Consider the following 13,554-nt stretch of genomic DNA (forward strand, 5'->3'; position numbering starts at 1 on the left):
CACGGTCAGTGCCAGGAGTGGCATTCAAAGTTAAACATCTGTCATGGATTTATTATTGATGTATTTCATATATCTTGCGCCAATGTACACAAGCGATATGCCCGGGTGAGGGATGTCGAAATGAGTCGCTCTCTCATTGTAACCATTTGACCTTGCCTTTTTTCTAAATCCAATTAGTTTTTAGGTCAGAAAACGAATGCTCAAAAAAGATGTAGAGGGAAATGCTTAGAACACAATTTTTTACTCTGTAACCTTGTTTGGACTATAGTTATTTAGGAGGTGAACATATCGAAAGTACCCGGCCGTAGCCCTTGAGCCGGGAGGGAGCGGGGGTAAGAAGGTCACATTTTTCGATTTTTCGATTATATCTCGGAAACTATGCATCTACTTAGTGCATGGCATACCTCTACATTTAGCTGGGGGGTTACACGTCTAATACAACACAAACAATTAATGGAATCATAACCAGCAAATAAATAACACATTTAAAAATTGTTGGATGTTATTATTTAGTTATAACACTTACGAGTATAACATTAACGACATAGATCTCGTTTAATTTACAATAATTTAAATATCACTGGGGATAATTATAATTATAAACAACTAAAATGGCAAGTTCATTTACGTATTATTACTTTCGACAATTCTGTAGCCGATCACAAAAAAATAAAAAACTTTATTTTTTAACTAAATATTTGTGTATCTTTGGAATTATCCAAGGCTGTACGTAGATCCCTAATATGTGACGTCCCACGGGTAAAGGTACCTTATGGCGGTTGGCTCTTACGCTATTATTAACGCCGCTCCAATATTATTGCGGCGCTATGCGATGTAAGCGGCAACCCCATAAGGTACCTTTTGCCGTGGAACGTCACATATGTATTGACTAAATCTACATGAGCACGAGCACCTCGTACTCGGCCGAGCTCCTCTCTTCCCCGTCGAACGGGTAGTAGCACGTCTCGTGGCTGGGGTGAATCTGGAAAATATATTGTAAAAGATTAAAGTTTCGACATATTTCTGCCATTTGGGGGTCATCCATTAATTACGTCACACGAATTTCTAGGTTTTTTGACCCCTCCTTGTCACACTTGGTCACATTTGGCAAACCCCTCCCCCCTAGTGTGACGTCACATTTTTTCTATGAAATCGCCAAATCGAGTTAAGTAAGTACTTAGTATTATTAATATTTTATCAAAATATTTTTGACGATATAAATATTAGTAATTTTATAACCCAAAACTGCTTAGGAAAGAAAATTAAACGAATAAAAACGATTATCGTTTTAAAAACTTGTTATTTAAATGTACAGCGAATAAAATTATTTAAATAAATTTTCGGTTACTGATGAAGTTAAAGTGACGTCACAAAGTTTGTGTCTCCCCCCTCCCCCATGTCACAATATGTCACATTTCCTTGACCCCCTCCCTCCCCCTAAACGTGTGACGTAATTAATGGATGACCCCTTGTTACATTTTATGTTATGTTTATATTTATTTATTTAATCTTTATTGCACAAAAGAAAATAATTACAGTACAAAAGGCGGACTTTGCCATAAGGCATACTCTACCAGTCTTTTACCAGTAGTTCTCTACCACTTTTTTGACAGCAGACGGGTGCCGGGAGTGACACAGCCGTTCTGTGTTAACGCAGAACGCAGCAGTAGTATAGCTTCCCGCCATCAGCGGTGACGCCCGCGTCCACTGCGCCGTTCGTCTTCTGGGGCCCTCATGAAACACTCACCTAGCCGGGAGTGACACACAGCCATCGTGTGTAACGCAGCCCGCAGCCGTAGTATTGAGTTGCTTCCCGCCATCAGCGGTGACGCCCGCCTCTACTGCACCGTTCGTCTTCTGGAACCCTGGAACCCTCACCCATCACTCACCTTGCCGGGAGTGACGCAGCCGTCGTGTGTGACGCGGCCGAAGTACAGCTTCTCGCCGTCGGCGGTGACGCCCGCCTCCACCGCGCCGGGTGGCACCGCGCCGTTCGTGGAGAACTGCCACGAGAACATCGCTGGCACCAGCACCTGTCACACAAACCACAATAATAGGGATGTTTCCTCTACTTAAAATAAATGATTTCACACCGTGCACGAAATAAAGCACCAGATAATTATTAGAAAAATATAGATGTCGCAGTCGGATCGTATAATCCGCCGTATTACATTACGGCTAGCCGTTTTCAAAAACAGGGGCGTTTTGAAATGCGGCGGTTTAACGATTAGCCGTATTGAATGCGGCTGAATGAGAATCCGCCGGAATGTATTCGGCGCCATACGTTCTTCAACAAGGCTAGCCGTAATGTAATACAGCGAGTCATTAGCCGCCGCTTTGACAGTTTTTAGTTCCCATTTTTAACACTCGTGGCGCTGCCTGACAAACGCTGGGGTGTCCATCAAATCTGGAGTTTGTCGGACTGTTTCTTTTCAAAAAAAAATTTCCTTCGCAACTTAACTAGACGGAGCCCCGCTTCGCGGGGCTCCTATTTCTGAGCGGTTTGCCCTTCGGGCATCTGAAGCTACCTAACGAACCTAACCTACCTACCTATTGATTAAGTGAGACGTCCGTGAAAACATTACACTTTGGGGAAAAAAGCGTAGGTAGGTAATTAGGTTAGGTTCGTTAGGTAACTTCAGATGCCCGAAGGGCAAACCGCCCAGAAATAGGAGCCCCGCTTGCGGGGCTCCGCCTATTTAAGTTGTGAAGGAAATGTTTTGGAAAAGAAACACATGTAGTGCGGTGGGACCATGGTAGAAATAAATTAAATCGCAAACATTGTCAAACTCCGGTTACGTAGGCGACCGAAAGAACTGGTCACTCTACAATGTACGATGCGGCTAAACGTGGGCCGCCTTATTGAAGAACGTATCGCAGTGACAATCCGGCTAATCGTCGAACCGCCGCATTTCAAAACGCCCCTGTTTTTGAAAACGGCTAGCCGTAATGTAATACGGCGGATTATACGATCTGACTACGACATAGACATTAGTTATTTTAAGCACAATTTCTATTTAATAACTTGGATTGAAACATAAAAAGTACGTGAGTTGACTGTGACGTCACTATATTCGTTTTCATACAAATTCCTTATTAGCAAATCGTTTTGACAGTTCTAAAAAAGAAGCTGATTTGACTAGTAGAATGTAGCCTATTATAATATTGTATAGAGCGATTCAGGGCAGTGTTTTATACTTAAAAATGTTTTGTTAAGGAAAGTGTAAAAAAAAACCAATTCCTGCCCCTCCACAGACCAATTTTCTGTGTGCCTCTCCTTTTCTCCGAATTATGAAAGTTCTACATTACATTAAGCTTAAAGTGGAGGATCCGCGCGAAATCGCTTTTTCATATTTAAAACGTAGTCCTCATTTTCCTCTTGAGATATTAATATTATTGAATATATTTGTACACAATTTGTTGTATTATATATCAACGACAGTTAATGCACCTTCGTTTGATTTTTTACAAACCCAGTGTTGAACTGTTGATATCGACATGTGGATATGACGTGTAGGTACCTACTGCCAAACAAAAAATTGTGTTCCTAATCACCTCAAACTGATCTTTCAGAACTTCCTCCCCGTTGTGTGCGACGTAGCAGGCGTTCTTGCTGGGGATGACCTTGGCGGGTAGGATGTCGCCCTCATGCGGCGCGCGCCCCGCGTAGATCTCATCGCCGTCCGCGTCCGTGCCCACGCGCAGCGCGCCCGGCGGGATGCTGCGCTGGCTCAGGCATGCTGGGACCCAACGGTATGTACCTGCACATGCGCATAACTCGCGTGTCAGTGAGATTGATTTTTTTTAAAGAACAAGCGTGATTATACCAGAAGCATATTAATTTTAATTTGGCACAATATATACCTCAAAAAAAATGCACATCATCAGTATTCTACATGACATCAAAGCTCTCCGAAGTCCGAACGGCTTCTACGTCGGATATATATCCCCGCTACTTATATCCACAATTTATAAATGTCCGGGCTCGAAAGACCCGACGAGAGTTGAAATATAATAAAGTATAAGGTATACCTATACATCATTACGAGTACATTAAATTACAGGAAAATTTACCTTGCACTAAAGTACCACCACTTTGTACTTTGTGGCTAGGAAAGATGAATAATACTACTAATTACACAATTACAATTAGTTATCTTTATCTACTATCACATATATTTTTAATGACAAATTTATAGTTATAGTGAGGAGACGGTGTTGAAAGTGTATAAAACATTAAAGGTACCTACTCATTCAGTAAGTAAAGGAAGATAATGTTTATTGGTTTATAAAGAGTGAATTGTGGTTAATAAAAATGCAGTAGATAGACACACTTAAGCCCACTTGCACCATCCCACTAACCCGGCGTTAAGCGGTTAAACCTAACCTAGTGTCAAATTGTATGGGTAACCATGGCAACTCAGGTGTAACCGGTTAATCCCGGGTTAATGGAATGGTGCAAGTGGGTCTTAAAGTTGTTGCTCGGGCTTTGGGCTTAATCGGAATGCGTGATTTATTCGAGGTTCAATAGATGACAACCGTAAAGAATTTCATAAAACTAGACATAGACGAAACATCACGCTAAAATTTGAAATTGTTTGACACGTCATACGATAGAGGTGCACGACAATATATTAGTCATTTCATATCATTGGAACAAACACAAATATATAGAAGTTCATTAAAATTGGTGACACAAGATGGTCTAAGATCCCACGATCCCGATTCTATGGTCGACCTTCACCAATCTGTCTGACGGATGAAACTATGAAAATATGAAAGAAAATATGTTCCAGAACATAAATAAATAGGGTTGCCTAAAGAAATATGGTCAAGGCTATTTAAAAAAAAAAATTGAAAAACAATTTTTTTCGGCAAATTTCACCGATTTGTCTGACGAACGAAATAAGTTTCAATGGAAAGTATACAACTTGTACAACATAAATCAACTAGGTTGCCAATCTTTTTCTGGTCACTATTATGTGGTTGCCGTGTTTAAAGAGGTGATTTTATATCGATAATTGCACTCATCTGTCTGACGCTTGAATTATACATCAAAATGATGGTAATTTTATTGCAAATACAATGGTATAGGGTTGCCTGCGAAAATCCGGTCACAAATAAGGGTTGCCAAGCTTTGAATTAAAATAAGAAGGGAAGACTTTTAGCGATAACTCATAAACGGCTTAACTGATCAAGTTTGTTTTAATTTTATTTGATTGAGTTTTTTAAGCAATATTTTCATGATTTTGTTCATATTTTTTGGACAGATGGTTCGAAAGTTAGAAGGAAAAACCTTTTTTTTCTTTCTAAACGATTATTTCCGAAATGATTCACTTTATCAAGAAATGTTGTTTAAAGACCCCTATTTATTTTGAAAGGCCTATCCAACGACACCCCACACTATAAGGTTGAATCGATAAAAAAATTGTCACTCACATTTTGTTTCTTTCAAAGCGATTATTTCCGAAAATATCCACTTTATCAAAGAATGTTCTTCTAGAACCCCTATTCATTTTAAAAGACCTTTCCAACAACATCCCACATCATAGGGTTGCCTCGAAAAAAAAATCCTCACGTACATTTTGTTTCTTTCGATGCTATTATTTCCTAAAATATTCGCTTTATCAAAACAAAAAATTTTGAAGAACCCTATTTATTTTAAAATTCATATAAAATGACACCTTACAACATAGATATCAAACGAAAAAAAAGAAGAAAAATGTAATTGACCTTTTTTTCGCGTCAACCCTATAGTGTGACATGTCGTTGGATAGGTCTTTTGAAATAAATACGACGTTTAGAAAACATTTTTTGATAAAGTGAATATTTGAGGAAATAATCGCCTCGAAAGAAACAAAATGTACGTGAGGATTTTTTTTTGGTGGCAACCCTATGATGTGGGATGTTGTTGGAAAGGTCTTTCAAAATGAATAGGGGTTCTAGTAGAACATTTTTTGATAAAGTGGATATTTTCGGAAATAATCGCTTTGAAAGAAACAAAATGTGAGTGACAATTTTTTTATCAATTCAACCTTATAGTGTGGAATGTCGTTGGATAGGCCTTTCAAAATAAATAGGGGTCTTTAAACAACATTTCTTGATAAAGTGAATCATTTCGAAAATAATCGTTTAGAAAGAAAAAAAAAGGTTTTTCCTTCTAACTTTTGAACCATCTGTCCAAAAAATATGAAAAAAATCATGAAAATATTGCTTAAAAAACTCAATCAAATAAAATTAAAACAAACTTGATCAGTTAAGCCGTTTATGAGTTATCGCTAAAAGTCTTCCCTTCTTATTTTAATTAAAAGCCTGCCAACCCTTATTTGTGACCGGATTTTCGCAGGCAACCTTATACCATTGTATTTGCAATAAAATTACCATCATTTTGATGTATAATTCAAGCGTCAGACAGATGAGTGCAATTATCGATATAAAATCACCTCTTTAAACACGGCAACCACATAATAGTGACCGGAAAAAGATAGGCAACCTAGTTGATTTATGTTGTACAAGTTGTATACTTTCCATTGAAACTTATTTCGTTCGTCAGACAAATCGGTGAAATTTGCCGAAAAAATTTATTTTTCTAAAATTTATTAAAAATAGCCTTGACCATTTTTCTTTAGGCAACCCTATTTATTTATGTCCTGGAACATATTTTCTTTCATATTTTCATAGAGGTCCCATATATGGGGGATCTCCTACTAAGAGCAATATACTCCAAATTACAACATTGCAAGACAAACACATAAAAGCTACGGCCAAAACTCTGAATGGAGTATATTGAACAGTACTGAAATAAAAATTATCTTTCAGACACGGAAGGATGAATTCGAATAGGAAATGGATAGGACAAAGGAGTCCATAGAGAGGATTGGCCCAACATTGGCAGACATTACACCCAAGCTAAAGGAAAGATAACACCTTTATCTACATACTTACACCTACATATAAGTAGGTATTTTGATGATTTGATTTCACTTGCCAAGTACCTACAAAAGGCACTTCTCTGATAAGCATACAAATATTGTTTTCTTCGAAACACCAGATATATATAGTCAATAAATCTTTGATATAGTTATAGTAGTTTATCAGGGATAAAAAGAGGTATTTATATAGATAATGTCCTTGATTATCAACATTTTCGGAGACATTGGATTATACGCGTGTATTTCTACAAAACTTTAAAAGCAGTCATATTGTAATGTTCAAATTATAGTAAGTATATTTCATAGCGTAACATTCATGGGATCAAAAGTTAAAAAAACATAATTTTAACATGAACCTGATTCGAATTAGGTAAAATTACAATGTCTTGCCAGCAGGCCTGATGAGAAAAGATCAACTACACTTGTGCATTTTGTACAAAAGTAAGCGAACTAGAATCCTGAATTCTACATGAAATGGACATAAAGGTGTTATCTCCCCATACCGTGCCCTGAGACTTACTCCACGGCAGCTCGACCGTCTCTCCGGGCAGTTCCGGGACGGCTTCCTCGGGCGGGCTGTCGACCACTTGGACCGGTTCGGGCGGGGGAGGGTAAGGGTAGAAGTAGGCGGGGTGGACGGGGTAGTACATGACCCCGGGAGGGCCGGGGAACATGTGGGGGGGATGGCCCGGCGGGGGCGGGGGCGGCGGGCCGCCGTAGCCGTAATAACCTCCAGGACGTCCTGGACAACACAACCTTATGTGAGTAAACAATAATTATTTTATCGTCGACATTCGTCGTGCAATTAATAATTGTGTAATATTTCATATTTTCCGGAAATATTTTAAATAGTAGCCTGAAACTGACTATCGTTCTATTTCATTAAATGTCTAACAATATTATAATTAGGTGCAAGAATGTAAATATTTAAATAAATATATGGAATTTTGTCGCGAATAAACATAGACTCATTTTTTTCCAGCTAAATAATAATTTAATATTTTTCACCACACCAGCCAATAAAGGCTCTCTTTATTCGTCAAAAACGAATGAGAAACGCTCGGAAACGGAATATTTCGCTTATTCGGGTATCAACGGTATCAATTAGCACGAAGAGTAAACAACAACCTCACTCCCTTGTAAAACAAATAGGGTAAAGGCACCAGTGCTCAGCCATGTACCAGTAGTCAGCCTTTCTTGCCTATTTTTGGCTGTAAATAATAAAGTTTTTCTAATTTTCATGTGAAAACTAGGTAATATTATAGATTGATAAGCTATTCATTGAAAAATACCTTAATGCTTAAATGAATAGAGTCTGTGCGGAAAGAGAAGAGTCGTGGCAGAAACGGGAACTAACATTATAAATTTTATATGGCAATCAAACCTTTGACACCTGTCTTGTAAAAAGTAAACAAACTTCTGTCAATGTATATTTTTATTAACAAAAACCGTAAGTTTTATGTATAAAATATTTTCAAAACACGATAAAACCGTACATAAAACCACAAGGAAAATTATATTTAACATTGTTCGGTTTTGTCAGCGGGAAGAAAACGGCTAAAAGCCGACTATCGACTTACAAAAAGTCGCGGAACGTATTTCCGCTATTCGCGGGTATTGATGTTGTATTTAATATTAAATAATTACCTATTTAATAAGCCCCCTAAGTAACTTGTCTCCGGTACATAATCGGTAAGTATATTCATTCATAATATATTAATTTTCATAAATATGCAGGTCATTCATGATCTTTAAAATAACTGACAAATAGTCTTGATACTTGCCATTTTATGCATATTTATATGTAATTTCTTTTTCAGGATTGTGTAAAAGTACCTACGGTATCTCGAATAAAAGACCGCTAAGTATATAGGTGATATGCAAGAATTCGTAATCTACGTGCCGGATTCAAGCACATCCAGTTCAGATGAAGATAGTTCTATGAGTGTCCCTGGTTGTTTTGAAGCTAGCTCAAACATAAGTGACATTGAATATTTTAATTCAGACTTCGATTACAAAGAATAAAGCTTTTTCTAATAAAATATTTCTTTATTTGTAGGTTCTGTTAGTTACGAAATTATATTTCATATTTAGCAGTGACTTTTCGGCGAAGTAAAATATCGTGAGATGAGAGAACCGGACATATCCCAATAAGGCCTACCTACTTATGCACTATTTTTATTCATATTCATATTTATTATTATTAATATTGTACACATACATTACAAGTCAAGTTTACAATGGGTGAAATATATCTCAGATAAAATTACAGTTCTATTGTCCAATTTCTACCCGATCTACCCGGTTTTAATAACTGTTGGACTGCACAGATTAGGCAGTACATAAATGAGACTCGTATCTTGTTTGGTACTAAAGTTACAGTTGTATTGGGCAGATTCCAGTGCCGGATTTACCACTAGGCTGAGTAGGCTGAAGCCTAGGGCGGTAGATTTTAGGGGGCGGCAAATATGGGTCAAAAAATATTGTACGTGCCGTTCAGATAGGGTTGACCAGAATTTATTTGTAAAAATTTTAATAACAAGCATTATTTTGTCGATTTTGCCGCCCTCTGTTATGTCAAGACCCTTTATATTGAGACAGACAGACGGCCAGTCGGACAACAAAGTGATCCTATAAGGGTTCCGTTTTTTCCTTTTGAAGTACGGAACCCTAAAATTGTAGGCACCTACCTATTTTCTCGAAAAAATTTCATTTAAGTACCTACATATTATTTGTGACCCATCTGACCACATTGTAAGTTTGGGATGGTTGTCGATTCTTGTCTTGGTGGTATAATGCTGGGTTCCGTTTTTTTTCCTTTTGAAGTACGAAACCCTAAAATGTACCTACCTACTATATTCTCGAAAAAATTTCGCGCTCGCTACGCTCGCGTTTTCATTTAACTAACTACATTTTTTGTGACCTATCTGATCACCATCTGACTACATTGTGAGTTTGGGATCATCGTCGATTCTTGTGTATTCGTGGTATTGAATCTCACTAAATTGTTCCGATCCCATGCCGGAACTCACGATGGATAGAGCTCTCGATATCAGATACAAGCTTTTCATGACTTTCCAGCACCATAGAATGACGGATATTAGCACGGCCTGTGTAATACGTATCCCTACTACTGTCATCTGTAATCTGCATAGCAATGATTATCATTGATATGCAGCATTAATAGTACAGAACCTAGCGAAACGCCAGCGGTAATGTTCACACTATCGGAGTAGCTGCCGTCTACTATACGGCTCATATGCGTCTACCGGACAAAAAGCTAGCGATCCATTTGTATAGCATAGTCCCTCAAACAGACTCGATGCCAGACCCGACCGAACTCCTTAGCTATATCCAGCCTGACTGCCAATGCTTAATAGGCATTAGTAATGCCTCACCTTGTTTTTCAATGGCAAAAAACCCAGCCGTACCCACCATAACACCAGATCAGGCAAATATAACGAGGTCGCATCGTCATTCAGTGACAAAAACGGCCCATATAAATCTGTATCTAAAATGTGACATTAGTGACGTCACCTTATATGCATTTTAATATGGCTATGGTGTGTTGTACTAAAAAATTAAACGCCTCTGATAGGAAAGTAATTTAAAAAACCTATAAGCGAGGCGGATAGGGGCGGCAAAATCGGCATAGCCTACGGGCGGCAAATGTCTAAATCCGGCACTGGCAGATTCTTAAATAGTTTTAGCAGTTTTGTCAATCGCAGTCACTTTTTAGTATCTAAGATATAAAAACAAGTGTTTTAAAAAGAAAACTAGTGCCTGCGCTAAATCAGAGGATTGAGTTGACGAGCCGACACCACCAGGCTCCGTTTAGTAAGCCGTAGTAAAAAACCGGAACAAAAGGGATTCAAGTATCATGACCTTTAGTGTCGTACTATAATCACGTGATCAGTGTTGTCAGCATAGCAAAAACCATAAAATAGCACTGGCGCGCCCTCAAATCCCACGACTCTTCTCTTTCCGCACAGACTCTACTCTACGATGATCCACAAAAAAATTTCAAACAAGTGGTGTCTTCTGACATGAAAGGTTAAGAGATATGCGCCATTTTTTTTGGAATGTCACATGGTATTTTGATAAGACGATAGCAGCCGAATTGTAATTTATTTTTAAAAGAATATGGTCTGCTTCACCTAATTAATACTTAAACTATCTGAAAAACGTAAAAGAGTAATATTAATCCATGTGGAAGTAACACTTTTATGGCGGCTGACTATTGGAAACTACTTTTTTGTACAAAATCCAATAGTCAGCCTCCCCTGGCTGACTACTGGGTTTGAAGCAGTAATTTTAAAAAGGTCGTAAACCCAGAAGTCAGCCGGGGGAGGCTGACCATTGGATTTAGGATTTGTTATTATTTTAAATGAAGTGTAAGTCGTTAAGTCAAGCACCTTTAAAAAATTACGTTAATATGCATTTATTTGATTGAAATACATTAAATACCGAGTAGTCAGCCTGTGGCTGACCACTGGAAAATAAGCTCACTCTATTCGAACCCACTGATCAGCCATTAGAATGGGATGGCTGGGCACTGGGTACCTAAAGGCTGTGTATTGGTATACAGGGGGCTGATTACTGGCAAAAATGCCCTTTTATTATATTTCATTAAATATTTCCAAAAGTTGAATTCAATTAAGTTTTATTCTTTACAAAAATTAAACTTTATTAAATTCTTGAACAGATAAAACATTGATAATACCTATTGGTCCATAAGTGTGCAAATTATACGATCTTGAACATAGAAATTTCGTTATAAGGCTGACTACTGGTGCTTTTACCCTAACTATTTTATCAATTAATCATAATTCGTTAACACCTAAAGATAACGCCATATAGGTTTGCCGTTTCAATATTTTTTTACTAAAGTAGGTTACTATTTTCCTAACCTACTTCCAAATGGTATAGAGAATGCCTGAAAATAAATTCGCGCCTATAATTTGAATCACATCTATATATATACCTAACCCTGAATGGTATCATTAAAGGCTCCTCTTCACGTTGGGCCAACGCCAACGAGGGACACAGCCATGCGGTAGAATGAGATAGCAATATCACTTGCTCCCTTAAACGCATAAATGCGTCCCTCGTTGGCGTTGGGGTTGGCCCAACGTAAAGAGGAGCCTTAATACCTGACGCACTGACGCCACTGAACACTGAGGTAGCTGCCCTACAAAGAAAAATCATGTCGTAAGCGACACTCTCATGGAATGCCCTCACGTACTTTAGAATTTTGGAAGGTCTGCTCTATCTCTGGTACTACATAATTAGGTACCTTCACGGAGTTGTTGCGAAATATGATGTGCATTTGCGTAAAAAAAATAATGCCTATTTAACCGTCTTTATTTACTTTCACAGGACCACTTGTTATAATAACGCTTAGCACAAAGAAAATGAAAAACATAATCTTACGAAACAAGTGTGTAGGTACAATGAAAGTATCCAGCTAAAAATAACATACCTTAGAGAAAACTACTACTAATAAAGGAATTAAACCATCGCCGCGCGGTACCGGCACTCATTTAGTTTGAGATGAACATAATTTAATTAGATGTTGTTGTCAGCCCGCCCCAATCTTCAGCCGAGAATGATTTTTGCATATCCTGCAAGAGTTATTTCCCACTTGACTGTAAAAGCAGTTGTACCTACATTTGTACATTTTGCCTAATCAGAATACCATATTTAGTAATAAATATCTCTTTGTAAGAGATAGTGTTTCTTTGATGAGGTGGCAGGTGAAGGTGACGTGGCTAAGGCAACAATACATCTCTGAAGCGAATATATTTCCTGTGGTTCCTTAGTTTTAATCAATTTGACTAGTTAGCACGACCGCTTAATTATTTTCTGTAGAAAACAAATACCTAAGTGGGGCGGCGTTGGTGCACGGTTACGATTAGCATGACAATGCGCCCGCGCAGCTCAAGACTCATCGCTATATAATGGCTAGGTATATATATGTATTAATATAATTATAAAGATTATTTTCTAAGCAAGTAAATTTCTAATTTCATTTGAAGTGTTACAGCATTTTAATGCAAATTAAACGACAGTAAAATTTAACGAGCATAAGCAATTCTCTTCAAAATTACGAACAATTTACAAAGGTAAAGTAAGTACAATGTAATTACCTATAGTAATTAATTATACAACAGTTTTTGATTGTTTTTTAATGATCAATCACGAGGCAGTAATTCTAATTTTAAATCATACCTATTTAAAAATATATGGCTGTCATTGATTAATCGATAAGGATTGATAATTTTAATGAGGAGCATCGGACTTAATTAGCTCTTTATCCCGGATTGTTTCTTGTTAAAACCTATGTACCTATAGATACCTATATCAATACTTAGCATTATTATTATCACAATTATATTTAGTACAATGTCATCACATTCTGTTCAAACGCATTTTAAATTAATAATCAAGGCGAGGTTATGATTCAAAGAGTATTCTAGTACACTCGCGTTATCAGCTATCATTATCAGTGTAATCGAGCACTTACCTGCCATGGTGTATGTCTTCTCACAGACTGGTGTCCGCACAAGCGCTTCGAAATATTTAACAAGCGTGTGACTCACATGTTATCAACGATACGTGG

At 37.7% G+C, this 13,554-nt stretch overlaps 1 protein-coding gene across 2 annotated transcripts in view; it reads right to left on the bottom strand.

Annotated features, from left to right (window-relative positions):
• The window catches only part of LOC134677922 (uncharacterized), an 85,051-nt gene extending 71,556 nt beyond the window's left edge, over window positions 1–13,495 (bottom strand). The window contains exons 1-6 of one of the 2 annotated variants that reach the window (XM_063536371.1): window positions 13,459–13,495; window positions 7,453–7,674; window positions 3,556–3,761; window positions 1,890–2,033; window positions 879–982; window positions 689–738 (exon numbers count right to left, since the gene is read on the bottom strand). In XM_063536371.1, coding sequence (XP_063392441.1) covers window positions 896–982; window positions 1,890–2,033; window positions 3,556–3,761; window positions 7,453–7,674; window positions 13,459–13,465 — 666 coding nt within the window. In that variant the 5' untranslated portion in view covers window positions 13,466–13,495 and the 3' untranslated portion in view covers window positions 689–738; window positions 879–895. Of the gene's footprint in view, window positions 1–688; window positions 739–878; window positions 983–1,889; window positions 2,034–3,555; window positions 3,762–7,452; window positions 7,675–13,458 lie in introns of those variants that run through there. The other variant, XM_063536379.1, reaches the window with a different exon arrangement.
• Between the last annotated feature and the right edge of the window lie 59 nt (window positions 13,496–13,554).

This window comes from Cydia fagiglandana, chromosome 2 (genome assembly GCF_963556715.1).
Source record: "Cydia fagiglandana chromosome 2, ilCydFagi1.1, whole genome shotgun sequence".
Lineage (NCBI taxonomy): Eukaryota > Metazoa > Arthropoda > Insecta > Lepidoptera > Tortricidae > Cydia > Cydia fagiglandana.